This window comes from Pimephales promelas, chromosome 18 (genome assembly GCF_988280905.1).
Source record: "Pimephales promelas chromosome 18, fPimPro1.hap1.1, whole genome shotgun sequence".
In the NCBI taxonomy this organism is placed as follows: domain Eukaryota; kingdom Metazoa; phylum Chordata; class Actinopteri; order Cypriniformes; family Leuciscidae; genus Pimephales; species Pimephales promelas.
In genome coordinates, this window is record NC_142786.1 from 15405600 (window position 1) to 15431750 (window position 26151).

The 26151-nt window shown below is 42.7% G+C and overlaps 1 protein-coding gene across 2 annotated transcripts in view; it reads left to right on the top strand.

The window, feature by feature from the left end:
* Window positions 1-26151, top strand: part of LOC120464725 (T-cell differentiation antigen CD6) — a 110522-nt gene that overhangs the window by 29525 nt on the left and 54846 nt on the right. For both annotated transcript variants that reach the window (XM_039654228.2, XM_039654229.2), the window contains exons 8-9: window positions 5235-5351; window positions 5448-5558. In XM_039654228.2, the coding sequence (XP_039510162.1) occupies window positions 5235-5351; window positions 5448-5558 (228 nt within the window). The remainder of the gene's footprint in view (window positions 1-5234; window positions 5352-5447; window positions 5559-26151) is intronic.

Below are 26151 nucleotides of genomic sequence, written 5' to 3' on the forward strand. Positions count from 1 at the left end.
CGTGGCAGCCGTCGCGGCGTTCGTTGAACCCCGGCGCGCCCAGTCTCTGGGCAAAGACGAGCTTATCATCCGCTTCCTCAGGGGAGCTAGAAGGATGAACCCCCCTCGCCCCCCTACGGTGCCGGTCTGGGATCTTTCTATAGTTCTAGAAGCTCTGAAAGCCCCACCGTTTGAACCACTTGAGTCCGTGGAGCTAAAATACCTCTCGCTAAAAACCGTTCTTCTGACGGCACTCGCCTCAGTAAAACGAGTGGGGGACATTCACGCGCTTTCTTCGAGCGCCGTGTGCCTGGAGTTTGGACCAAATGACTCCATAGTCATTCTGAAACCTAGACACGGTTATGTTCCGAAAGCGATTGGTACCCCTTTCAGGGCGCAAGTGATCTCTCTATCGGCGCTGCCTGCATCCGATAGCGAACGTGACGCTGACCGCCTCTGCCCGGTTCGGGCTCTCAGAGTGTATACTACACGCGTTGCCGCGTTCAGACACTCAGAGCAGCTGTTTGTGTCGTTCGGTGGCAGCACCAAGGGATTAGCCGCCTCGAAACAGACTCTATCCAGGTGGATAGTAGACGCGATTGCCTCTGCTTATGCCGCTAAAGACCTGCCTTGCCCTCTGGGCATCAGGGCTCATTCCACCAGAGGCATGGCCTCATCGTGGGCATGGTCCTGCGGAATTTCCATTCACGACATTTGTGTGGCTGCGGGATGGGCCTCCCCCTCCACTTTTGTCAGATTTTATAACTTGGAAGTTCCAGCCTTACAGGCTAAAATTCTGGCGGTCTAGTACTCACAGCTCTCCTATAGAAAGCCGCACTATCGGGAGTTCCATCACAACCGGCTCACCCCTTGTGTTCCCCTATGTGCTTATGCATTACACATCACGGCCCGCTTCGCCGGCCGCCTTAGGGCGTTTTGCTCTAGATGATAACGGCCGCTATGCTGGCCGCCTTATTATCTTCATCCACTTAAAGATTCCCCCGGTTTTCCCCCTGGGATGCTTAGTGGTTACTTAGCGCGCACGGCGTTGACCAGGTGTTCCCGTAGCGTAAGCTAGCTTACGCAATACGAGAGAACCTCTCGTAAGAGAACGAATCGGTTACCTAACGTAACCTCGGTTCTCTCTAGATGAGGGAACGAGTATTGCGTTCCCGGCCGTGCTTGCGCCACTAGCGTTTCGCTTCATGCTACAGAATCGACAAACTAGCTGGGAGAGCGACCTTTATACACTGTAGCCACGCCCCTTTTGGCGGGCTGTGACGCAGTGAGCGAGCGCCGTCCGCTCATTGGGCGCGGACTCAGCGCCGCTCTCCCATAGGTTCGTGCATTCTCTCTGAGCGAACCAATGAGCCGCTAGCTAGCCCGCTCATGGTCTGCCTCAGAAGAGACTGCGTTGCCAATGATTACAAAATTATGGAATAATTTTTTGGCTTCAACTTCTCAGCAAAGATGAATCTTTCCCGTAGCGTAAGCTAGCTTACGCAATACTCGTTCCCTCATCTAGAGAGAACCGAGGTTACGTTAGGTAACCGATTCGTTATTCTGCACGACGTGCAAAAATGTATATATATATACACTCACACACACACATATATATATATATACACTCACCGGCCACTTTATTAGGTACCCCATGCTAGTAACGGGTTGGACCCCCTTTTGCCTTCAGAACTGCCTCAATTCTTCGTGGCATAGATTCAAGGTGCTGGAAGCATTCCTCAGGGAGTTCCACTCAAAGCCGGCTCGCAAGCCCAAACGTGTGTTTGCGGCGTGCCTGTTGTTTTGTTTATGGTCTTGATCCGCTTGCGCTTTGGTCAAAGAAGCAACAAAACGTCCTCGCGCGGCACAAGCCATTGAAATGAAAGGGTTTCTGACGTTTTGTGCCGCACACACTCGTTTCGGCTTGCGAGCCGGCCAAATAGTAACGTTACTTTTGAGTGGATAACGAGCGCAAGACGCCGAAATGGATGCCCTAAAATTTGAATGGAAAGTTTACTTTTAAAAAGTTGCCATATTGTCCCATTGACAAGACCAAGTGATCTGTGTTTTGTCGTTGTGAACTGAGCTATCATCATCGCAGCACGTCCAGTCAGAAACACCACTTGATGGCCCAGAAAACACACACACACACACACACACACACACACACAGATGATGCGAATTCTCCGCCCCCTCGCCAATATTAGGGCCTCGTCAGTATTTCTTTCACCCTTTTATTGATAGACAGTGTTACATTGTGTGAGAGATTATTTATAGGCTATATGTTAGTGTGAAATTGAACACTATTCCAATGTTATTTTCAATAAAATTTTTTCCGTTTTTCCATATTGAGAAGAGCATTAAAATGAGAAAAAAATAATGTAACAAAAAGAAATCAAGAGACATTTAGAATAGATAAAAATGTGCGATTAATCGCGAGTTAACTATGACATTAATGCGATTAATCGCGATTTAACATTTTAATCATTTGATTAAACATTTTAATCATGTGCAAAGTTTCAAGAGTTTTCAAACACGTTAAGGGCCCCAAAAGTGCCCAAAAGGTAGCAGAATAATAATAATACGTAAGAAGAATAAGAAGAATAAATAATCCTAACGAAAACAATAGGGCCTTCGCCCTTTCAGGGCTTGGGCCGTAATAATCCCAAGGAAAACAATAGGGCCTTCGCCCTTTCAGGGCTTGGGCCCTAATAATCTCAAGAAAAACAATAGGGCCTTCGCCCTTTCAGGGCTTGGGCCCTAAAAATAATCCAAAGGAAAACAATCGGGCTCTGCGCCCTTTCAGGGCTTGGGCCCTAATAATCCCAAGGAAAACAATAGGGCCTTCGCCCTTTCAGGGCTTGGGCCCTAATAATCCTAAGGAAAACAATAGGGCCTTCACCCTTTCAGGGCTTGGGCCCTAATAAATGCTGTATAAGTGCTGTTCATTATTAGTTCATGCTAACTAATGTAGTTAACTAATGTTAACTAATGAACCATATTGTAAAGTGTTACCATAACATCAGTACGAACCACAAGCATTTATTTATTTACATAAAATATTGTAACAATTCAGTGTCATTTTTCAATGTGAACAGAGGTGTTGTGGTAAAAAAAGAGGTGGGTACCCTCAGTGGTCACCAGGTAAGGTGGGCCACTGCCTACCGGTGTATGTGTATCCTGATAGAATTGCTATATGGGGAGGACTCAACATTAAGCCTTTTCATACGCTTGTCCTTCGGAAAAGTAAATCTGTCATTCACTTGTCTGAGTAAAAAAGTTGCTCGTCTGGATTTTTTATTTTTATTTTGTGTGTGTTAATTTATTCTGAAACAATATTCTCATCAGTGTTCAATCAACTTTGATATTTAAATCACCATATTGTAATATCTGCACCTTTAAAGGGCATCCCAGGGGTGGTTGATTGCAATTTCACTTTTTTCATTTTAAATAGTGTGTAATGTTGCTGTTGGTGCATGAACATTATCTCCAAAGTTGCAGCGCTGAAAGTTCAATGTAAGCAGAGATATCATCTTTTAAAAATCAGGAAGTGTAATGCCTAGAAAAACGACTTGATCGGGACTACAACAGGATTTTAGACGTCACTAACCCATACATTTACATCAACCCTCCCTCCGGAATATGCAAAAAAGGGCATGGCCATATTTCTGCTTTTCGTCGAAAGTTTGTTATGTTCATCCAGCTGTCAGGTGTCTGCAGCTGTCTGTGTTCGGGCTTCCCACGAACGCTGTAGTTTGTCAACAATGGATACAATGACATCGCTCTCTGTGCTGCGCATTTTAAGAAAAACAGCTTCCAGAATCTCCACGAATTCAATGCTGGATTCAACAAGAAACAGTTACTAAAACATGAAGCAGTTCCAACTTTAAAACCAGAGGCAGCAGTTGTTTATGGGGCGCCGTTTGTAAAGCGTCTCACGCTGAAAATAACAGCACCATTTTGTCACATTTAGCTTTAAACTATGTTTAAAAAACTGGTATGAATTTTTGACGGTCACTTTTTAGTGCATTTACATGTATATTTGTCAACTTAGAGATATTTAAAATAGTTAAATCTATATATTAAATGTTACACCTAAAGGTTAAATCTAAATCTAGATGTTAAATCTAAATATTAAATATAAATGTTAAATCTAAATATAAATGTTGAATATAAATGTTAAATATAAATGCCAAATCTAAATATAAATGTTAAATATAAATTTTAAATGTTAAAATCATTTGAACTTTGGGTTAGTGTAGACTCGACGTGCTGCGCGCTGTAACACATCATTCTCCGCTTGGGATGCGCACTGTACTGAGCCTTTCATGTCATAATGCAGTGATGCAATGACAGATTATTAATTGCCTTTCTTGTTCTGTCCTATCTATTATATGTTGCGGCCTTATTAAACATCTGTGCTATACATTTAAAACATGTTGTCTCAATTTTATAGTAGCCATGGGTATATCTAAAATAATTTATCTTTTTTATTTTTGTTATCTTGTTTTTCATGAATGTATTTCACAACAATACAAAGAGCAATGTGTATTATCCACTAATCTAGTTTATAATAGCATTTTTGTCATAGATTATGGTCATATATTTTTTGGATTTGTTGTTTATCTTTATAATGAAGTTGTCTGTATTAAGTAGATTGTGTTTAACACACACAAGAGTGATAATTAGTTCAACACAGAGTTATAGAAATTCTACTTGATCTAAAAAAAAAACTGCACTGGTATCGGATCGGTATAGGTATTGCTCGATACTCAGAATTTTTGGCATCTGATCAGATCGATTCTGAATAAGATGGTATGGGTGCATCCCTAGTAGTAGAGAAGTTTAAAGCAAATCAGGTAAAAATAAAAGTATTTTGAAAGTGACACACTTCCTGCAGCCAGTTGTTGGAACTATAACTTCGCTCTTTCAGGGCTTGGGCCCTAATAATAATAATCCTTAGGAAAACAATAGGGCCTTTGCCCTTTCAGGGCTTGGGCCCTAATAATAATAATCCTTAGGAAAACAATAGGGCCTTCGCCCTTTCAGGGCTTGGGCCCTAACAAAAGGGCTCTGCGCCCTTTCAGGGCTTGGGCCCTAATAAAGTAAAATGCTCCTTTCATCCCGGTGCGCCTTATTTAGCCCCGTTGGACCCTATATTCGGAATGTCAGTGGCTCTAACATCATTTATAGATGGATGTTAGATACTGTGGTATAAAACTGTTTGTTTTTCCTGTGTTTACCCTCACCATTAGCTGTTGTGGTCCAAAAGAGATACATGAACCTGCAGGCCACAGCTGAAGCCGAGGAAAATAACTACAGAGATTCTATCCATCTTGTCAACTTTACAAACAATATCAGTGATCCTGAGGGTGAGTGTGTTTTACTCTGTTCTGATATTATTTGGATGAAAGGTACTTAACATTTGTTTTCTGTATTTGTTATTTGTTTTATCTGTGTGCATGTAGTTCCTGTGTTTCCTCAGCATATCTGGCCTCAGAGTAGCGTTGAGAGTGATACGGACTATGAGCAACATGACATCAGTCTGGAAGCGGCTTTTCCTTTTTCCACCTTTCACAGTTAGTCATTGTTAAGTGTTACGGACAATACTGAGCAAGTAGGAAAGACTAGGGATGATTGTAACATGGGTCAGCTGTAACAGAGTTTATGTTTTTGATTAAAGATTACAAGGGTACATGATTTTTTAAAAATAATTATGTGCTCGGATAAATACGTTTTTAAAGAAGTATTGCAATATTAAGTAAACACTGAGTTACACACATTAGACTAAAGGTGTTACAACCATCTCCATTCTTCCCTAAACATTTTGTTGTAAAATCCAATGTTGTGTCTGGATAACATTATGATCAAATTCAAGTACGCATTACTTTGAAATTTAGAAAAAAAAATATTTTCAAAGATACTTTTTCAAAAATGGAACTCAAATGACTTTGTTCGCTCTCAAGGGAACTCAACAATGCGTCATGGTTGTTGACGTTACGGGACAAGATATAACGTTCTGGATGATAGACTGAATATACCATATTCAACATTCAACATCTAACTTCTTAGAGATATATTAAATGACTAATTTTAGCTAGATAATAACTTTATTCTAGAGCTGCTGTAAAGCCAAAACAATCTCTGTTACTTTAATTTCCTATTATCACTGTAATGCTTTTTCCTATTATCACTGTAATGCTTTTAATTTCCTATTATCACTGTAATGCTTTCAGTGATAATTTCCTATTATCACTGTAACCGCTGCTTTGAAACAATCTACTGTATATTGTTAAAAGCGCTATATAAATGAAGGTGTAACAGTTCGAAAAAGATCCAAAAGCAAAAGTTGGTTAATGATTTATTGAAAAGAAAAAGGATAAATGCAACACAGACTGTCAGCTGATCACAGGTCATCTTGATGAACGCAGAACAGGAAAACGATTTCCAGACAACACAGAGAAAAAGACTTAACAGAGGATAGCCGGAGCAGTAACTCATCTGACATATGTGTACACAGGACAAGAAACAGTTGCAAAGATACACAGGGGTCAGTAACGGACATGAACAAACAAACAATAAACCATCAGGAAGGGAAAAGAACATGAGGTAGCCAGAAAATCAGGGCAAAAGGGGAACAGGTGTGAGGAGAGCAGGAGAGTGAGCGCTGATTAAGAATGAATTCATGTGTGCGAGAGCACATTAGAAAGAGAGAGAAAAAAACAGAGGAACAAAACTAGACTCGTGAAAGAAGGTAGCTTGACTTGGTTTAGAGATAGAAGCATAATCAATAACTCAGAGTGTGCTTCTGGTTTTCATTGTGCGCAACATAATTGTGTGCAACATAACTGCATGCAGCCTTCAACGTGTGCCATTGTCTGAAGAATGTGTGAAATCACGTCAGTTCTATCGGCTGACGGAGGTCAGGTGATGAAGCGCAGCTTGTCATCAGGGTTCGAATTAAGTGGCTTTCGGGGGAGCCCTATTTTCCAATCCTCCCTGATTGACTTTAACGCTTTTAGTGCATGTTCGGGCATTTAAAACAATAATGTGATGTAAAACAGGTTCGTTGTGTGTGGGTGATGGAAGGAGACGTGATAGGGTCGGCGAATGCTGGAACTCGTGCACTTTTATTTACAAGGCTCTTTTACAGCATGTGGTCGTGCTCAAATAACGCTAACTCAAAATATCAAAAAGGCAACAGAAACAGATGATAATTAGGCTAATAGGCTACTCTTTCCGCTGGACACAACAGAAGTTTCTTTCTCTCAGGATATGAGCACGAGCTCCCAGTCTCTCTCTCACACTTATGTCAGCACGGCCCGGAATATAGGCGGTCTCCTAACCCCAATTACTGAAATCACAGACAGGTGTTTGTCATTTGAATTTGACCCACTCAGGCCCTGTTTACATGAGAACGCTCGCGGGTGAAAACTTAAAAATATTTTATCGGATGTGCGTTTCGTTTACACGGCGACAGCGTTTTTGGGGCTTAAAAACACAAAAAAGTGAAACCACCCTCCAGAGTGGAAATCTTTAAAATGCTCCACCGGTCGAAAGCGTGATGACGTACTGGCGTGATGACGTACTGACGTAGTGTGTGTGTGTGCGTTGGGTGCGAAAATTCAACATGGCAGCGCGCCGCTGTTAGAAAAAGATAAAAAAAAAACTTTTTAGTTTTATTTTTTTTCCTTCTCTCTCTCTCGGTTTTTTTTTTTCGTAACATCACTCACTTTAAACCTAACTCAAAACCTGGATTTCATCTCAGACCTGGACCAACTGGAGGATTACATTGATCATCACTTCAACAGACTGTTTACAATGGGGCGATCACGCAAAGCCAAAAAACCATGCACTTCGGATTCTTCTCCCATATCAACCGATTCACCGCCGTCACCAACATCACCAGCATCCACCCCGATCAAAACAAACTGCTGTTCCGACATACTTTTATCAATCAACGAGCGATTATCTAACCTGGACTCTAGACTCTCACTAATCGAAGTACTGCACAAAGAGTTTCAAAACCTCCGCCATAGCCTGGAATACAGTCAACAACAAGTCGATTCACTCACAGAAGAAAATAAATCACTGAAAAGCTCCGTGGACACACTCGCTGCAAAACTTTCCACTGTAAACATTCAACTTTCCTCTGTCATCGCCGAGAACAAAGCCATGCAAGAAACCATCCTGGATATACAGTCATGCAGCATGAGAGACAATCTAATCTTCTCCGGCATTCCCGAATCATCCACCGAAGACCCCGAAAAATCTGTTAAGGACTTCTTGGTTAATCAGCTCAAACTTGCACCAGAGGCTGTAGAGCACATCACTTTCCATCGCGTTCACCGTTTAGGACAGAAAAACATCAACTCCACCCGTTCCCGGCCCACCATCGCCAAATTTGAACATTTCAAGCAAAAAGTACTGGTTCAGCAACAAGGACGGCAGCTCAAAGGGACTCATTACGGACTCAACGACCAATATCCACAAGAGATCATCCGCAGACGTGAGCTACTTTTCCCCATTCGAAAGACAATGATCAGGCCATCCTTAAAAATATTTTGGTTTGCAGTAACAGCAATTTTTTTTTTAAAAAAAAGGGTCGGTAGGTAGGTCTATATTTTTTTCCCCAAGATTCAGTGTAAAAAAAAAAGGTACAATTTTGGAGATGGTGATCGTGAATTTAAAAAAAAAAAAGCATATTGTGACGTCACTGACTGGGTCTTCAAACTGTGCATCCACCGCTAGGTGTTAATGCAAAATACGACCAGTTACATTTTAGGCTAGTCACAAAATGTATAAAATATCTATTTGTTATGCATATATACATGAGATAAGCAAAAACAAGTACAAACACATGGTCAAACAAAGAATACAATTAAACAAAGATACAAATTAGCCTATATACACAGTGCTTTAATTTCAGGAAGGTCTAAAATTAGCTACTTTTCAGTTAAGTCTGTCGCTCTCTCTGAAAAGAAATTTAATTTAGCTAGTAATCAAATGTAAAATGACACTGCATAGTTTATCATAGTTAGATTATTAAAGTTTAAGTTATTCATTCAAGAGCTGTGAGTGATTTTTATCTGCCTTTTGTTGTTTGATTCGCATTGGCTCAATCGTCACGTTTATTAGACTACTGCCCCTTTAAGACCGAATGCAGAACTCTACTGTAATAGATGACTGATGCAACATCATTTTCTCCCAACTTACGTCCAATTAAGACATAAACTGTGTTTAAATGAATCTCAGAGCAGGTCATTTTATATTTTATGTATATTTGATGGTTTAGATGCGCACATGAAGCCCAAAATGAGGCGATAGCCAACTTTTCTTGTCTCGTTTTAGTGCATTTCGGAGCGCGCGTCGTGAACAACGTCTCTTGCGCAGACTTTTGTGCTTTTAATAGCTCTTTTAATGATTGAACGCGTCCGCAGTTTAGCAACAGTACAGACTGCATTTTATCACAATCACCGATCGTGCTGATTCTGACGGTACGTTTGGGGTTTAGGAAGAAATGACAGCGCAACGCTGTGAAGGGAAGGAAGTTGCGCTAGACAGAATGCGTCTGGCTGTAATGGTTTCACCTCAAATATCTTCTTTTTATAATCTTTGAAAGCGGAAATCTAAAATACAATTAGAATAATATCCCAGATCTAAAGTGTTTTGTCCTCATTGTCACTCATTAAGCAGGGCTGTCGTGCTGTGCTCGCTGTGGCTCCGGGTGAGAGCTCGCTCTCTCTTCTGGACTGCGAATAGCAAAATTGCATCACAGACAAATTGTTTAATATTTTTATTATATATAGAAATGGTTGATATTCAGCCCCGTTGCCCTTTTAATACCGGGTACCAAGCGGGAACACTGAAACGAGCGAACGTACAAGCCATATAGTGACACGCTTAACGTTAAACCAATGGTAAACATAATCTGATGACTATGACGCCACGGGTTTTTATTTAAGAAAGAACGTAGCCTACGTTTGTAGGCTATGTAGACACAAGCAACTTTCAAAATACTAACTAAAATATAGGCTAATTAATATTATTTTATTGAATTTGAATTAGTCGTTTGAAGAGTAAAAAAAAAAAAACGGTCGGTCTGAACGCAAGTTACAACCGGCAAGTCGGTCGGACTAAAAGGAAAAAAAATAAAAAATTGGGTCGGCCCTAAATTGACAGGGTCGGTCGGGTTACGGCAAACAATAATATTTTTAAAGTCCCCGTGAACCGGAAGTTGCAAACGATTTTTCTCCAGTGCTGTGACGTATTTCCAAGTGAAACGGAATATTGAACAGAGTGCAGGGTTTTACTCTAGCGCTCCTCCTCTCCATCTCTCGCTCATAGCAAACTAACGCTTTGAGGGGAGTGGTTAAGCGTTTCCCCACCCAAGTTGTGAAACCTACGTCTTTAGAAAAAGAAACCGTTCCAGACCGGAAGTAACTTTTCAGATTTTGATTAAAGATTACCAAGGTAAAACATTTTTTAAATATATTTTTACTAGCACGGATTAATTGTTCACCACAAGACTAGTAATATGCGCTAACAAAGTAAATAGGTTCAATTTTGATTTCACGGGGACTTTAAGGGTGGCCTCAACCAAGGTAAAAAAGCAATCATCACAGTGAACAAATTATATATTGATGGACAATTATTTAGAGACAAAGACACTACTCCCTGGCTTTACTAATTATTGAAACTATCAATGTAACATTTCCAATCAGTTTATGCTCAATTTATATTCAATAATCTTTATATTCTTTCATTAAACCACTTGCACCACACACACACATTGTACTCTAAATGCACCTAAATAGCCTTGCTCACTGTTTATATGTTCTGTTGTTGGTTATAGGTATCTATGTTTTCCCAGTTTTATTTGTCATTTGGTGTTATAGATTTACACACACACACACACATACACACACACACCTCCATACACACAGAATGATACTCACACAAGGTAACTATGAAATATACATTATAGGTTCATGCAATTAAAATTCTTAACTTGGAATATTCGTGGAGTTGGCTCACAAACAAAAAAAAATAAAGTTTTAAATTACCTAAATAATACACAAGCAGATATATGTCTAATACAGGAAACACACCTCTCACAATATACACAAAACAGCTTAAAACTACACATTTTAATCACTGTTTTTCCTCCCACTATAATTCAAAACAAAGAGGAGTATGCATCTTAATAAACAAAAAAATACAGTTTAACCACCATACAACCATTTCAGATCCTGAAGGCCGTTTTATCATTATTAACGTTTTAATCAATAATAATTAAATTACAATTGGCAACATTTATGGACCAAACTCTGATGATTCCTCCTTCTTTCCAAATTTCTTTTCCACTCTCAAACATTTCCAACGGTCCAATAATTATAGGGGGAGACTATAACACTGTAATCAATCCATCACTCGACATGTCAAAACATACAGGTAAAACCGGGCAGTCCTCCAAAACAATAAAACAGTTCATGAGTGATTTTGGTCTTTGCGATGGTTGGAGGCTACAACACCCACTTGCCAGAAAATACACCTTTTATTCTAATGTTCACCAAACCTACTCCCGCATTGATTTCTTTCTAACCAGTAATTCAATCCTACCAAACATCTTAGAAACCAAAATTCATCCGATCATAATTAGCGACCACTCGCCAGTAACCATCACGTGGAATACATCTGCAATACCAAAGCATCCCACCAGATGGCGTTTTAATACATCACTCTTGAAAGATCCAGAATTTGACAGTTACTTCAAGAGAGAGTGGACATCCTTCCTTGAAATAAATGACTCTCCAAAGTTGTCAGCATCACTGCTCTGGGAAACATGGAAAGTAGTTTTACGGGGGTGTAGTACGGTTCAAGGAGGGTGATGGAAGAAGACAAGGTCGGCGAATACTGGAGCTCGTGTGCTTTATTAGATGTACAAGTAATACTCTTTCCACAGCACCTCAGCGCATTTCACAATAACTCAGTCACAACAGAACAAACTCTTTCCCGCTGATTCACAGCTTCCTTCCGTCTTCAACGTAGCACTCTTCCCACTGATTACAGCTTCCTTTAAACTCCGACAATGATCAATGAACAGCTCCAGTTCAGCACACTGGCACACAAGCTCCAGTCTCTCTCTATCTGAAGCGTCCAACTGGCCCGCTTAAATACTCTCCGAACGCCAATCACTGAAATCACAGACAGGTGTATATCATTTGAACTTGACCCGCTTACTTCCCGCTCGACTCCTCCCCCCGCTCTCCCGCTGCAGACAGCGCTGAACCACGCCCCCCATACCACAGGGGGGAAATTATAAAAAAAAAATTTATAATTAAATTAATTTAATTATAATAAATTATCGAATAAATTATCATATTCAGTACATAAACAAAAAAAGGAAAGAGAAAAAGAAGTCCAACTGGAAGAAAGAATAAAAGAATTAGAAATTTTACATGCAAATAACAGAAATAAAACACAATGCAAAGTTCCCTTCCCACATGAATACAGCACTTATATTACTCAACCTAACAAAGACCACACCTTCACATCCAACTATCATCCTATCTCACTTATAAATGTTGACATAAAAATTATTAGCAAAGCATTAGCCCATAGAATTGAACAAATTATACCGTATATAATTCATCCTGATCAGACTGGCTTTATAAAAGGTAGACATGCATGCACTACTCATCAATACAACAGAAAGATACTCTCATTGCCACATTAGACGCCGAAAAAGCTTTTGAAAGGGGTCAACTGGAAATTTTTATTCACCACGTTACAAAAATTCGCCTTTGAAGAGTCATTTATTAACTGGATCAAGATTTTATACACATCACCATCGGCCACAGTCACAACGAACGGACATCACAAAGCTTCACACTGCACAGGGGGACGAGGCAGGGATGTCCACTCTCTCCATCCCTATTCACGATTTTTATTGAACCTTTAGCAGCAGCTATCCGTCAAAACCCAGCAATCAAAGGTATTGAAACACCACAACAAACACATAAAATCTCACTCTATGCAGATGATATCCTACTATATATACAAGAACCTATATATACTATATATACCCCTAACATCTACTCAAGAAATAATTAAAACAATCCAGTCCTTCTCAAAAATACCAGATTATGCAATAAACTGGAATAAATCTTCCATCCTCCCTTTACATAAAACCAAATGGGATGTGGCACCCCATCAATCACCAATACCTATTTGTCAAGATCACATCACTTACTTAGGCATTAAAATTTCCTCCAGACTGTCAGAGTTGGTAACTCTCAACTTCACAGCACTGCTAAAAAAAATAGAAGACGATTTGTGGCTCAGGTGGCTCAACCTCCCGTCTCCATAATCGGCAGGATAGAAGCAACAAAAATGACGATTTTACCGAAAATTAATTACCTATTCTCAATGATTCCAACCCACCCCACACTCACCTGGTTTAAATCACTAGACTCCATTATAACTTGCTTCTACTGGAAAAATAAAACGCCAAGGATAAAACTCACTACACTACAAAAAAGTAAGGTTCAAGGAGGACTAGAAGCACCAAATTTGATATTTATCATAGATATCATAGATTTGATAGATATCACCAATCTGATATTACGTATATGGCTAGATATAGAACAATCACTATGCAAATAATTAAATATAGCTGACATGCCGTTCCTCACCAAATCAATCAAACAACACACATGTTTTAATGCAGTAACTATAGCCTCCACTCTGACAGCCTGGTGGAAATTTCACCAAATCACAAATTCTACACTAGCTCCATCTAACCTCACCCCACTATGGAACAACCGTGACTTTATAAGCAATAAAAAAACAATTTTGAAAAATGAATTTTCACACATGGGCAGAAAAAGGTATCACCCACATTAAGCATATTTTCAAATCCAACACATTTAAACCATTTCCACAACTGGCCCAGGAATATGGCATCAGGAACAACGAATTTATAAAATACCTACAAATCAAATCTTCTGTCCTGACAAAATTGGTCAACATTTCCTCTCCAAAGAAACTTCTCTCTAAAATATACAAAATGATCTCAAACCAACTTCAGACCATATACTTACCAACAATAAAATGGGAAAACGATCTTTCAATAGCCCCTGATGCCAACTTCTGGACCCAAATCTGTAAAAACATCTATCTCATGTACAAACCGAATTCCATAAAAGTTGGGACACTGTACAAATTGTGAATAAAAACAGAATGCAATGATGTGGAAGTTTCAAATTTCAATATTATATTTAGAATACAACATAGATGACATATCAAATGTTTAAACTGAGAAAATGCATAATTTTAAGGGAAAAATAAGTTGATTTTAAATTTCATGGCATCAACACATCTCAAAAAAGTTGGGACAAGGCCATTTTTACCACTGTGTGGCATCCCCTCTTCTTTTAATAACAGTCTGCAAACGTCTGGGGACTGAGGAGACAAGTTGCTCAAGTTTAGGAATAGGAATGTTGTCCCATTCTTGTCTAATAAAGGCTTCTAGCTGCTCAACTGTCTTAGGTCTTCTTTGTTGCATCTTCCTCTTTATGATGCGCCAAATGTTTTCTATGGGTGAAAGATCTGGACTGCAGGCTGGCCATTTCAGTACCCGGATCCTTCTTCTACGCAGCCATGATGTTGTAATTGATGCAGTATGTGGTTTGGCATTGTCTTGTTGGAAAATACAAGGTCTTCCCTGAAAGAGACGATGTCTGGATGGGAGCATATGTTGTTCTAGAACTTGGATATACACTCACCGGCCACTTTATTAGGTACACCTGTCCAACTGCTCGTTAACACTTAATTTCTAAGCAGCCAATCACATGGCGGAAACTCAGTGCATTTAGGCATGTAGACATGGTCAAGACAATCTCCTGCAGTTCAAACCGAGCATCAGTATGGGGAAGAAAGGTGATTTGAGTGACTTTGAACGTGGCATGATTGTTGGTGCCAGAAGGGCTGGTCTGAGTATTTCAGAAACTGCTAATCTACTGGGATTTTCACGCACAACCATCTCTAGGGTTTACAGAGAATGGTCCGAAAAAGAAAAAACATCCAGTGAGCGTCAGTCCTGTGGGCGGAAATGTCTTGTTGATGCCAGAGGTCAGAGGAGAATGGCCAGACTGGTTCGAGCTGATAGAAGGGCAACAGTGACTCAAATAACCACCCGTTACAACCAAGGTGGGCAGAAGAGCATCTCTGAACGCACAGTACGTCGAACTTCGAGGCAGATGGGCTACAGCAGCAGATGACCACACCGGGTGCCACTCCTTTCAGCTAAGAACAAGAAACTGAGGCTACAATTTGCACAAGCTCATCGAAATTGGACAATAGAAGATTGGAAAAACGTTGCCTGGTCTGATGAGTCTCGATTTCTGCTGCGACATTCGGATGGTAGGGTCAGAATTTGGCGTCTACAACATGAAAGCATGGATCCATCCTGCCTTGTATCAACGGTTCAGGCTGGTGGTGGTGGTGTCATGGTGTGGGGAATATTTTCTTGGCACTCTTTGGGCCCCTTGGCACCAATTGAGCATCGTTGCAACGCCACAGCCCACCTGAGTATTGTTGCTGACCATGTCGACCACAATGTACCCAACTTCTGATGGCTACTTTCAGCAGGATAATGCGCCATGTCATAAAGCTGGAATCATCTCAGACTGGTTTCTTGAACATGACAATGAGTTCGCTGTACTCAAATGGCCTCCACAGTCACCAGATCTCAATCCAATAGAGCATCTTTGGGATGTGGTGGAACGGGAGATTCACATCATGGATGTGCAGCCGACAAATCTGCGGCAACTGTGTGATGCCATCATGTCAATATGGACCAAACTCCCTGAGTAATGCTTCCAGCACCTTGTTGAATCTATGCCATGAAGAATTGAGGCAGTTCTGAAGGCAAAAGGGGGTCCAACCCGTTACTAGCATGGGGTACCTAATAAAGTGGCCGGTGAGTGTACCTTTCAGCATTGATGGTGCCTTTCCAGATGTGTAAGCTGCCCATGCCACACGCACTCATGCAACCCCATACCATCAGAGATGCAGGCTTCTGAACTGAGCGCTGATAACAACTTGGGTTGTCCTTGTCCTCCTTAGTCCGGATGACATGGCGTCCCAGTTTTCCAAAAAGAACTTCAAATTTTGATTCGTCTGACCACAGAACAGTTTTCCACTTTGCTAGAGTCCACTTTAAATGAGCCTTGGCCCAGAGAAAACGCCTGCGCTTCTGGTTCCCGTTTAGATATGGCTTCTTTTTTGACCTATAGAGCTTTAGCCGGCAACGGTGAATGGCACGGTGGATTGTGTTCACTGACAATGTTTTCTGGAAGTATTCTTGAGCCCATGTTGCGATTTCCTTTACAGTAGCATTCCTGTGTGTGATGCAGTGCCGTCTAAGGGCCCGAAGATCACAGGCATTCAGTATGGGTTTCCGGCCTTGACCCTTATGCACAGTGATTGTTCCAGATTCTCTGAATCTTTGGATGATATTATGCACTGTTGATGATGATAACTTCAAACTCTTTGCAATTTTTCTCTGAGAAACTCCTTTCTGATATTACTATTTTTTGCCTCAGCATTGGGGGAATTGCTGATCCTCTGCCCATCTTGACTTCTGAGAGACACTGCCACTCTGAGAGGCTCTTTTTATACCCAATCATGTTGCCAATTGACCTAATAAGTTGCAAATTGGTCCTCCAGCAGTTCCTTATATGTACATTTAACTTTTCTGGCCTCTTATTGCTACCTGTCCCAACTTTTTTGGAATTTGTAGCTCTCATGAAATCCAAAAGGAACCAATATTTGGCATGGAAATTCAAAATGTCTCACTTTCAACATTTGATATGTCATCTATGTTGTATTCTAAATATAATTTTGAAATTTGAAACTTCCACATCATTGCATTCTGTTTTTATTCACAATTTGTACAGTGTCCCAACTTTTATGGAATTGGGTTTGTACAAAAATGCGCATCTTCAGTTAATACAATACAAAATACTTCACAGAACACATTACACAGACAATAGATTAGCTAAAATGGGTTTCACAAGTTTCCACACATTGCAATCAAAATTCTACAGATACATACATCCATGCAACCTGGCACTGCACTCCAATCAAACACTTTTGGGAAGAGGTCACACAATCACTATCCACTATTGTTGGCTGTCACATCCCACTGTCGCCTTCCCTTTGCTTGCTGGGGGACCTCACAATAATCACTGATAAAACTATTAAAACTCTAAAATACTCCTCATAGCTCTAACCATCACCAAGAAAACTATCCTCATGAACTGGAAAACCAGAAATAAATTACACATTAAAGGCCCTTACACACCGGGACGAATATCAGCGCGCGTTATTCATTCCCTGACATTAGATGGCGCTTAATGTAAAACAGAAATAATAATAGAATACTATACTAGAGTGATCATATTCATGTCTCAATTTGTTCAAATTGAATGTCAACTATGCTCTATTATTTATTTATGTATTTTTGTTTTGGTTGTTTATGTTCCGTTATTGTTTGTATGTTACCTTTCTGCAATAAAAAAAAAGTTTTATTATGACAGATTAAAAAACGAAAGAAATAATGATAGAAATAATATCTTCTGTATTCTGTATGGCCACCTCAGCGCTGCATTCCATGTCAGTCCTCCAAGTGCTGCAGAGCGACATCTTGTGCGAGATGGCGAAGAGCGGTAGGAACCCGTCCACCCTTTCGGATTTGAGAAGCGCGACGGACCTCTCCCTTTGCGCCACTAAAGCCGCCGCACAAGCCCTGGGGAGATGCACGGCGGCCTCTGTGTCGCTGAGAGACACTTGTGGCTCACGCTTGCCGACATGGGAGATTCAGAACGCGCCGTGTTCCTCAACGCGCCTATCTCTCCGACCGGCCTCTTCGGAGCTGCCGTCACGGGCATCGTTGACCGCTTCTCCGAGGTACAAAAAGCCACCCAGGCCATGAACTTGTTCCTGCCCCGCCGCGCCAGCATTTCTGCAGGCCGCTCTCACGAACCTCCTGCCAGAACCCCGCAACAGCGCCCACCTCAGCAAGCTCAGCAGCCCCAGCCTAGACAGGGTGGCCGCCCTCGCTCTCGCTCTGACAGCCGCCGCAGACAGCCTCCTCCCCGGGGGCCTCGACCCAAGATCATGCTGAAGCCTGATCAGCAAAAGTCTGCTTAGCACAGCTGAGAAAAAGACAGCCTTCTCCTGCTGAGGCCGGACCGCCGTCAAAGTTTCGTCCTCTGCTAGTCCCCGAAGCCTCGCCGACTACAGTAGTGTTTACCGCCACAAACAAGCCGGTTCCCATGCCCGCTTGCGAGCGACAAAAAGCCGTTTTCACGGCTACTCAGAGATTTCACAAAAAGAGCATAAAAAATGTGCCCACAAGCATGTGTTCATGCATACACACAAGCACAATATGCCCCGTGTCTCCCACAGAGCCCATTCTCTCAGAGCGGCCACTGACCGCACTAGTAGCAGAAAACATAAACACGCCCACGAGCCCGTGCGCGTGTCCCCCCTCTGCTCGCTCTGTCTCACGGCCCATAAACTCCTCTCTGAGTGTAAGTCCCGTTGCCACACACACTCTAAGTGCGCCCACACAGTGTCCAGCCCGCTATGTGCAGCAATCAGGGCGAAATCGCCATTCAACCGCTAGCCGCATGCTGCGAAGCGTGGGAAGCCATCCCCGGCATCTCCCCGTGGGTTTTAAGCATCATAAAGAATGGCTATCGATTACAGTTTCGTCGCCGCCCGCCCCGCTCGCGCGTTCGGCTCGAATCCGCTGTCAGCCCAGCTGCGATGAACACGCTCCGCTCAGAGATAGCGAAGCTGCTGCAGAAGGGCGCAATAGAGAGAGTTCCGCCATCTATGACTTGTTCCCAAGAAAGACGGCGGCCTCAGGCCGATCTTAGATCTCAGGGTTTTGAACAAAGCGCTCATGAAGAGACCGTTCAAAATGCTCACAGTCAGAAAACTCCTCGCGCACGTCCGCCAGGGGGACTGGTTCATCTCTCTAGACCTGAAAGACGCCTATTTTCAGATCCAGATAAACCCTCATCACAGGCCATTCCTACGTTTCGCCTTCGAGGGTCAAGTTTACCAATATGCCGTCCTCCCGTTCGGCCTATCCTTAGCACCCCGTACGTTCACGAAGTGCATGGATACAGCGCTCGCCCCCCTGCGGAGTCAGGGGCTGCGCATTTTAAACTATCTGGACGACTGGCTGATTCTAGCACAATCCCAGATGGAGCTTCTGTCGCACCGCGCAGTTCTCCTCAACCATCTGAAAGCGCTGGGAATCTCTGTCAACTGGACAAAGAGCTCTCTCCAGCCCAGTCAAACTATTTCATTCCTTGGAATAGATTTGAACTCGATCACGATGAGGGCTCGCTTATCCACACAGCGCGCGCGCCGTGTTCAGCGTCTAGCCGCCTCTTTTCGGATGGGTACCCACACATCCCTGAAGTCTTTTCAGAGGATGCTGGGTTATATGGCCTCAGCCTCCGCTGTGCTACAGCTAGGTCTCCTGCACATGCGCCCCCTTCAACTCTGGTTAAAGAGCCGCGTATCCCACCGCGAGTGGACTACGGGCCGCCAGATTATCAAGGTTACACAGACATGTATCACTGCACTGCAACCATGGTCAGTAACCGATTGGTTTCAGAGGGGCGTTACCATGGGAACCTTTTCTCGCCGAAAAGTCATCTCGACCGACGCATCCAACACGGGTTGGGGTGCGGTCTGCGAGGGCTCACCGGCCGCCGGCTAGTGGTCGAGCCAGGAGTGTTCCCTACACATAAACTGTCTGGAAATGATCGTGGTCGAGAACGCGCTGCTGTTTTTCCTCCCGCGCATACACGGTCACCACGTCCTGATTCGCTCAGACAATATGGCCGTGGTGTCCTACATCAACCGTCAGGGCGGGTTCAGATCCAAGAATCTCTTTCATCTGACGCGCCGCATCCTATTGTGGTCCCAGAGTCACCTGCTCTCGCTCAGAGCGACGCACGTACCGGGCCATCTGAACGACGGTCCAGACATGCTGTCCAGGAACCTGGTCTCCCCCGGAGAATGGTCCCTGCATACTCAAACAGTCCAAACATTGTGGCGCCTATTCGGCAGAGCAGAGATAGATCTTTTCGCGTCAGAAGAGAACGCTCACTGCCCGATATTCTTTTCAAAGAGCGAGGACGCGTTAGCCCAGGATTGGCCCCGCCGCCCGCTCTATGCTTTTCCCCCGATTTCTCTGGTACCGCAGGTCATTCAGAGAATCAGGGACACACGCCACTCGGTGCTCCTCATAGCCCCACGCTGGGAGAATCAGATTTGGTTCCCGGAGCTCACGCAGCTGTCACGGACAGCCCCGTGGCCCATTCCAATCAGAGCAGATCTCCTCACTCAAGCTCGCGGCTCGATCTGGCATCCCCATCCACAGCGCTGGGCGCTTCATGCATGGGTGACCAACGTCTACTCGTCGATTTGCCAGAAGGAGTTCTGAACACGATCAAACATGCCAGAGAGGAATCTACTAGAAAGCTCTATGCTGCAAAATGGTCTGTGTTCTCCAGATGGTGCACCGACAAAAACTTGGACCCACGGACGTGCGAGGTTTCGTCTTTGCTCGTGTTCCTTCAGGAGATGTTGGATAAGGGCAGGTCCCCATCCACTCTAAAGGTTTACGTGGCAGCCGCCGCGGCGTTCGCTGAACCCCGGCGCACCCAGTTGTTGGGCAAAGACGAGCTAATCATCCGCTTCCTCAGGGGAGCCAGAAGGATGAACCCCCCTCGCCCCCCCACGTTGCCATTCTGGGATCTTTCTATAGTTCTAGAAGCTTTGAAAGCCCCACCGTTTGAACCACTCGAGTCCGTGGAGCTAAAATACCTCTCGCTAAAAAACGTTTTTCTGACTGCCCTCGCCTCAGTAAAACGCGTGGGGGACATTCACGCGTTGTCTTCTAGCGCCGCGTGCCTTGAGTTTGAGTTTGGAGTTTGGACTCCATTGTCATTCTGAAACCTAGACACGGTTATGTTCCAAAAGCGATTGGTACCCCCTTCAGGGCGCAAGTGATCTCTCTATCGGCGCTGCCTGCATCCGATAGTGAACGTGACACTGATCGCCTCTGCCCGGTCCGGGCTCTGAGAGTGTACACTACACGCGCTGCTGCGTTCAGACGCTCGGAGCAGCTGTTTGTGTCGTTCGGCGGCCGCACCAAGGGTCTAGCCGCCTCTAAACAGACACTGTCTAGGTGGATAGTGGATGCTATTGCTTCTGCTTACGCCTCAAAAGACCTGCCTTGCCCGCTGGGCGTCAGGGCTCATTCCACCAGAGGCATGGCCTCATCGTGGGCATGGTCCTGCGGAATTTCCATTCACGACATTTGTGTGGCTGCGGGATGGGCTTCCCCCTCCACTTTTATCAGATTCTATAACTTGGAAGTTCCCGCCTTACAGGCTAAATTACTGGCGGTCTAGTACTATACAGCTCTCCTATAAGAAGCTGCACTATTGAGAGTTCTATCACAACCGGTTCGCCCCTTGTGCTTCCCCCTATGTGCTTATGCGTATACGTTCACGGCCCGCTATGCCGGCCGCCTAAAGGGCGTTTTGCATTAGATGATAACGGCCGCTATGCTGGCCGCCTTATTGTCTTCTTCCACCTTAAGATTCCCCCGGTGTTTTTCCCCCGGGATGCTTAGTGGTTACATAGCGCGCACGGCATTGACCAGATGTTCCCGTAGCGTAAGCTTGCTTACGCAATACGAGAGAACCTCTCGTAAGAGAACGAATCGGTTACCTAACGTAACCTCGGTTCTCTCTAGATGAGGGAACGAGTATTGCGTTCCCGGCCGTGCTTGCGCCATCAGTGTTTCGCTTCATGCTGAAAGAAATCAACTACCGAGCCTGGGAGAGCCAGTTTTATACACTGTAGCCACGCCCCTTTCGGCGGGCTCTGACGCAATGAGCGAGCGCCGTCCGCTCATTGGCCGCGGGCTCAGCGCCGCTCTCCCATAGGTTCGTGCATTCTCTCTGAGCGAACCAATGAGCTGCTAGCTAGCCCCGCTCATGGTCTGCCTCAGAGATACTGCGTTGACAATGATTACAAAATTATGGAATAATTTTTTGGCTTCAACTTCTCAGCAAAGATGAATCTTTCCCGTAGCGTAAGCTAGCTCACGCAATTCTCGTTCCCTCATCTAGAGAGAACCGAGGTTACGTTAGGTAACCGATTCGTTTTACTGTAACTTCAGAAGTACCAGACACGTGAGCAAACCCGTCAATCTCGTTGGTCAGATAGGTTTTGACGCGGCGCGTCAAACCAAAAAAACGAACCCGAGGCGTTTTTTTAAAAAATGACGCTTTTACGCGTGCCGTTTTTCGCGTCGGTGTGAACACTCACATTGGCGCCCATTGTTTAGTCACGAGGCGTTAAACGTAGACGAATAATTCGCACGAATAGGCGCGAAATTCGTCCCGGTGTGAACAGGCCTTAAAGAAGAACTCCGGCGAACAATGAACCTTTGGTCTAATAAAACATCGGTACATAGTCAACCGTTCTCTGAGATTTGTTTTCATGATAATCGATTGTAAAGAGTTTTATCTCTAAAAACTGTTTAGCGTATAATGCTAGTACTGGGGGCATTGACTAAGTAAAAGAAATCGCTAGTTTATACCACTAATAAGGCTCAAAATAGCCGCACACTAACGCAGTAACATAATGAGGCTCCATACATGCAAAACGAAGCATTGAGAACTTTGCAAGTGTACAGACCGTTTAATAAGAAGATACTTTATGAAGACTTCTCGATAAGTCGATCCCCGAACGACGTGCTGAGTGATCTGAGCTGTATGAAGTTCAGTGAACTTCTGAACTGTATGAACCGCGTTCGGGGATCGACTTATCAAGACTATTTTTTAAAATGGCTCCTGTCTGTATACACGAAGTGAACTGTCTTCATAAAGTTTCTTCTTATTAAATGGTCTGTACACTTACAAAGTTCTCAATGCTTCGTTTTGCATGTATGGAGCCTCAGTACGTTTCTGTGTTAGTGTGGGGCTATTTTGAGCCTTGTTAGTGGTATAAAGTAGCGATTTCTTTTTACTTAGTCAATGCCCCCATTACTAGCATTATACGCTAAACAGTTTTTAGAGATAAAACTCTTTACATTCGATTATCATGAAAACAAATATCAGATAACGATTGACTAGGTACCGATGTTTTATTAGACTGAAGGTTCATTGTTCGCCGGAGTTCTCCTTTAACATTTGGAAAAATCTTATAACAGACTTCATTGCAATGGAGCTCGCATCTACCCCTCATAATTGCACATCTGAAACTGACCTCTACCATCCAACAATTTCTGACCTCTTACAGTTATGAATCCTTTCTCTGTTCTTAACTCCGACTCCTCCCACCTTCTTAATCAACCCACGAATATTAATTTTAGTTGTTTGAACTTGTCTCTGTCATCATTGTTATTACTATCTTTACTGTTACTGTTATGATTACTATTTTCACTTTTATTTATTTTTTGTTGTTTCATTGTTGTAATTGCTGTTGTTGCTGTCTTTTGCTCTCACCGTTGTGATCACCACTGCCATCCTCATTGTCATTTATTATTAACATTATTATAATTATTATTATTATTATCATCAATATTGCCATTGTCAATGCTGTATTAGAATTAAGTGTCATTGTCATCACTAATGCAATAACTTCCCCCTTATCTCTTCATGGGTTTTTAATGCACCACAACATAGAATAGGAAAAAAAAAAAAAAAAAAAAAAGGAAGGAAGGAAGGAAGGAATAAGTATATATGGAAAAACCTCACAAATACCAAGGCAGGCAAGACAGGCGAGAAGTGGTTTCAACGGGACAGCATCTCTGTCCCAATTTGAGACACTCTCGCACTGTACTCCCTATTTTAATGCACCTTAGACATTGCACATAAAAAATAGGAAAAGATAGGGACTGATGAGATGTGGGGAAGGTTATCTTACTGTATATTATATTATCTTATATTATATACCATGATATATTATATTATCTTATTCTATCATTTTATTTTATACAGGATTGACAATGGCAATTGTTACATAGGAGGAAGGATGGAAATAAAAATCTAGCAACACAATATGGGCAGTATGATGGTAGTGGGGAGTGGGATGGTGATTGTAATGACAATGGTAATAAATAATAAATGGTTACTTTGTTTACGCATACACACACATACACATACCCACACTCACACCCGCTCACATAAACACTTAGATCAAACACTTAAATCACTCTTGTCACTGCTGGAATTATAGATTTACAAGATTGCTCACTACTGCACTATGTTGGTTTGTTTGTATGTATGTCTGACTGTTAAATAATAAATAAATAAATAAAATGCTCCACCGCTGTGTTCCCGTGTAAAGGATAAAATTGCAAAAGTCTGCTTGACAGTGAAGGTTGTACGCAGGCACGCGGGCTTGGTGTTGTTGTAGTATGCACTCTTAGCCGCCTGTAGTGCATACTACATTGAATTTCACAGACTTTTGCGTCACCATCTGCATGCGGATTTCACACCCAAAATGCTCGTCTAAATGCAGAATAAAAAGTGATAACGCAACGCCACTTTTGCGTTTTCTCTTCAGAATCGTTTCCGTGTAAACATAGCCTTATTCACCGCTCGGCTCCTTCTCCGCTCTCTCGCTACAGACTTCGCTGAACCTCGCCCATTGGATTTATTAGTGGAGACAAATGTTCGGAAATAGTAATGTAATGATGAGCGAATAAACACTGACACATTTTTAATATCATCATTTATTTCAGGAACCTTAATGTACAGAAAATCAAATCTATATGCGACACAAAAAATGGACAGTGTTTTAGAGCTCCCCCTAAATGTCTCAAAGTAGGCTTTCAGGGGAGCCCAGGTCCTTTTCAGGGGAGCCGAGCTCCCCTTAGCTCCCCCGTGTCATCAATTCCATAAATGGGCACCAATGTGTCCTTGAAATCTCCAGCTTCTTTGTCTTTAAGAAGCCGTTTGTTTGAATGTGTGAAAAGTTTGTGATTTGTCAAATTGTTCAGTTGCCGGATCGATTCTCAATAACAGCAGGAAAAATTTAGGTGGGTGAAAGAATGAACAGCAATCTCTTCCACTCTCCGTATCCATGACTGAGGTCCCCTTGAGGAAGGCACCTAACCACCAATTTTTCCCTGGGCGCCGCAGCAAATGGCTGCCCACTGCTTGGTGTGCGTCCATGCTGTGTGTGCGTCTTCACTACTCACTGCTAATGTGTGCACTAATTTGGATTGATTAAATGTACTGGACATCTGATTTTATTTAGGCTAGAATAAGCAAATAGTTTAGGAGCGATCTGTGTATGAATATGCCCTCATTGCAGACAACAAGCTAAGAACTAGAATGAATAAGAAAACAAATCCATGGATCAAGGTATCATTTAAAATGTGGCATCTGACAATGAAAATGGGGGTTTTGACTGAAGCATTGAGAATAATAAGATGGTGTGCCTTTGATTCTGATTTCATCCCAAAAAGAACAGACAAGCGATTTCATATTTGGGCTAAATTAGAAATCTCAAGTTATCGCACTCTTTTCAACCAAAGTAAAATCCAAAACTTTGATTCACTAAAGGAGAAATTTGGGCTTAACTTTGTGACTTTTATAGATATCTTTCAAGTTAGCCATTATATCGAAAGTAAAATTAAACCAGGAGTACTGGCAAGAGCTGAGTCAGGAATAATAAAGGTGTTCCTAGCAGTATCCAAGGCCCAGCCATGTGACAAGGTCATTTTCGAACTTAACGATTACAAAAACTGAACATGAACTGAACTGACTGAGATCTTGCTCCTTTGTTCGGATCTTTAACTTAAAAGTTAGTCCAACCTCCCGGTGAAAATTCTGACCAACGAGAAAATGGCATAATTTTAGGAGGTGGATCTGGTTCCTACTTATCGTGATCTGTGATCTGATTGGTTCCCAGCACTTAGCAGAGAAACAAGAGACCACAGTTTAAACATTATAGATTATTATAATCATACAAAACAATTTACACAGATTTCAATCAAGCCATCTTTTGAATTAAGAGCGTACGATTCTTTTGATAGTAAACACGAGGCAT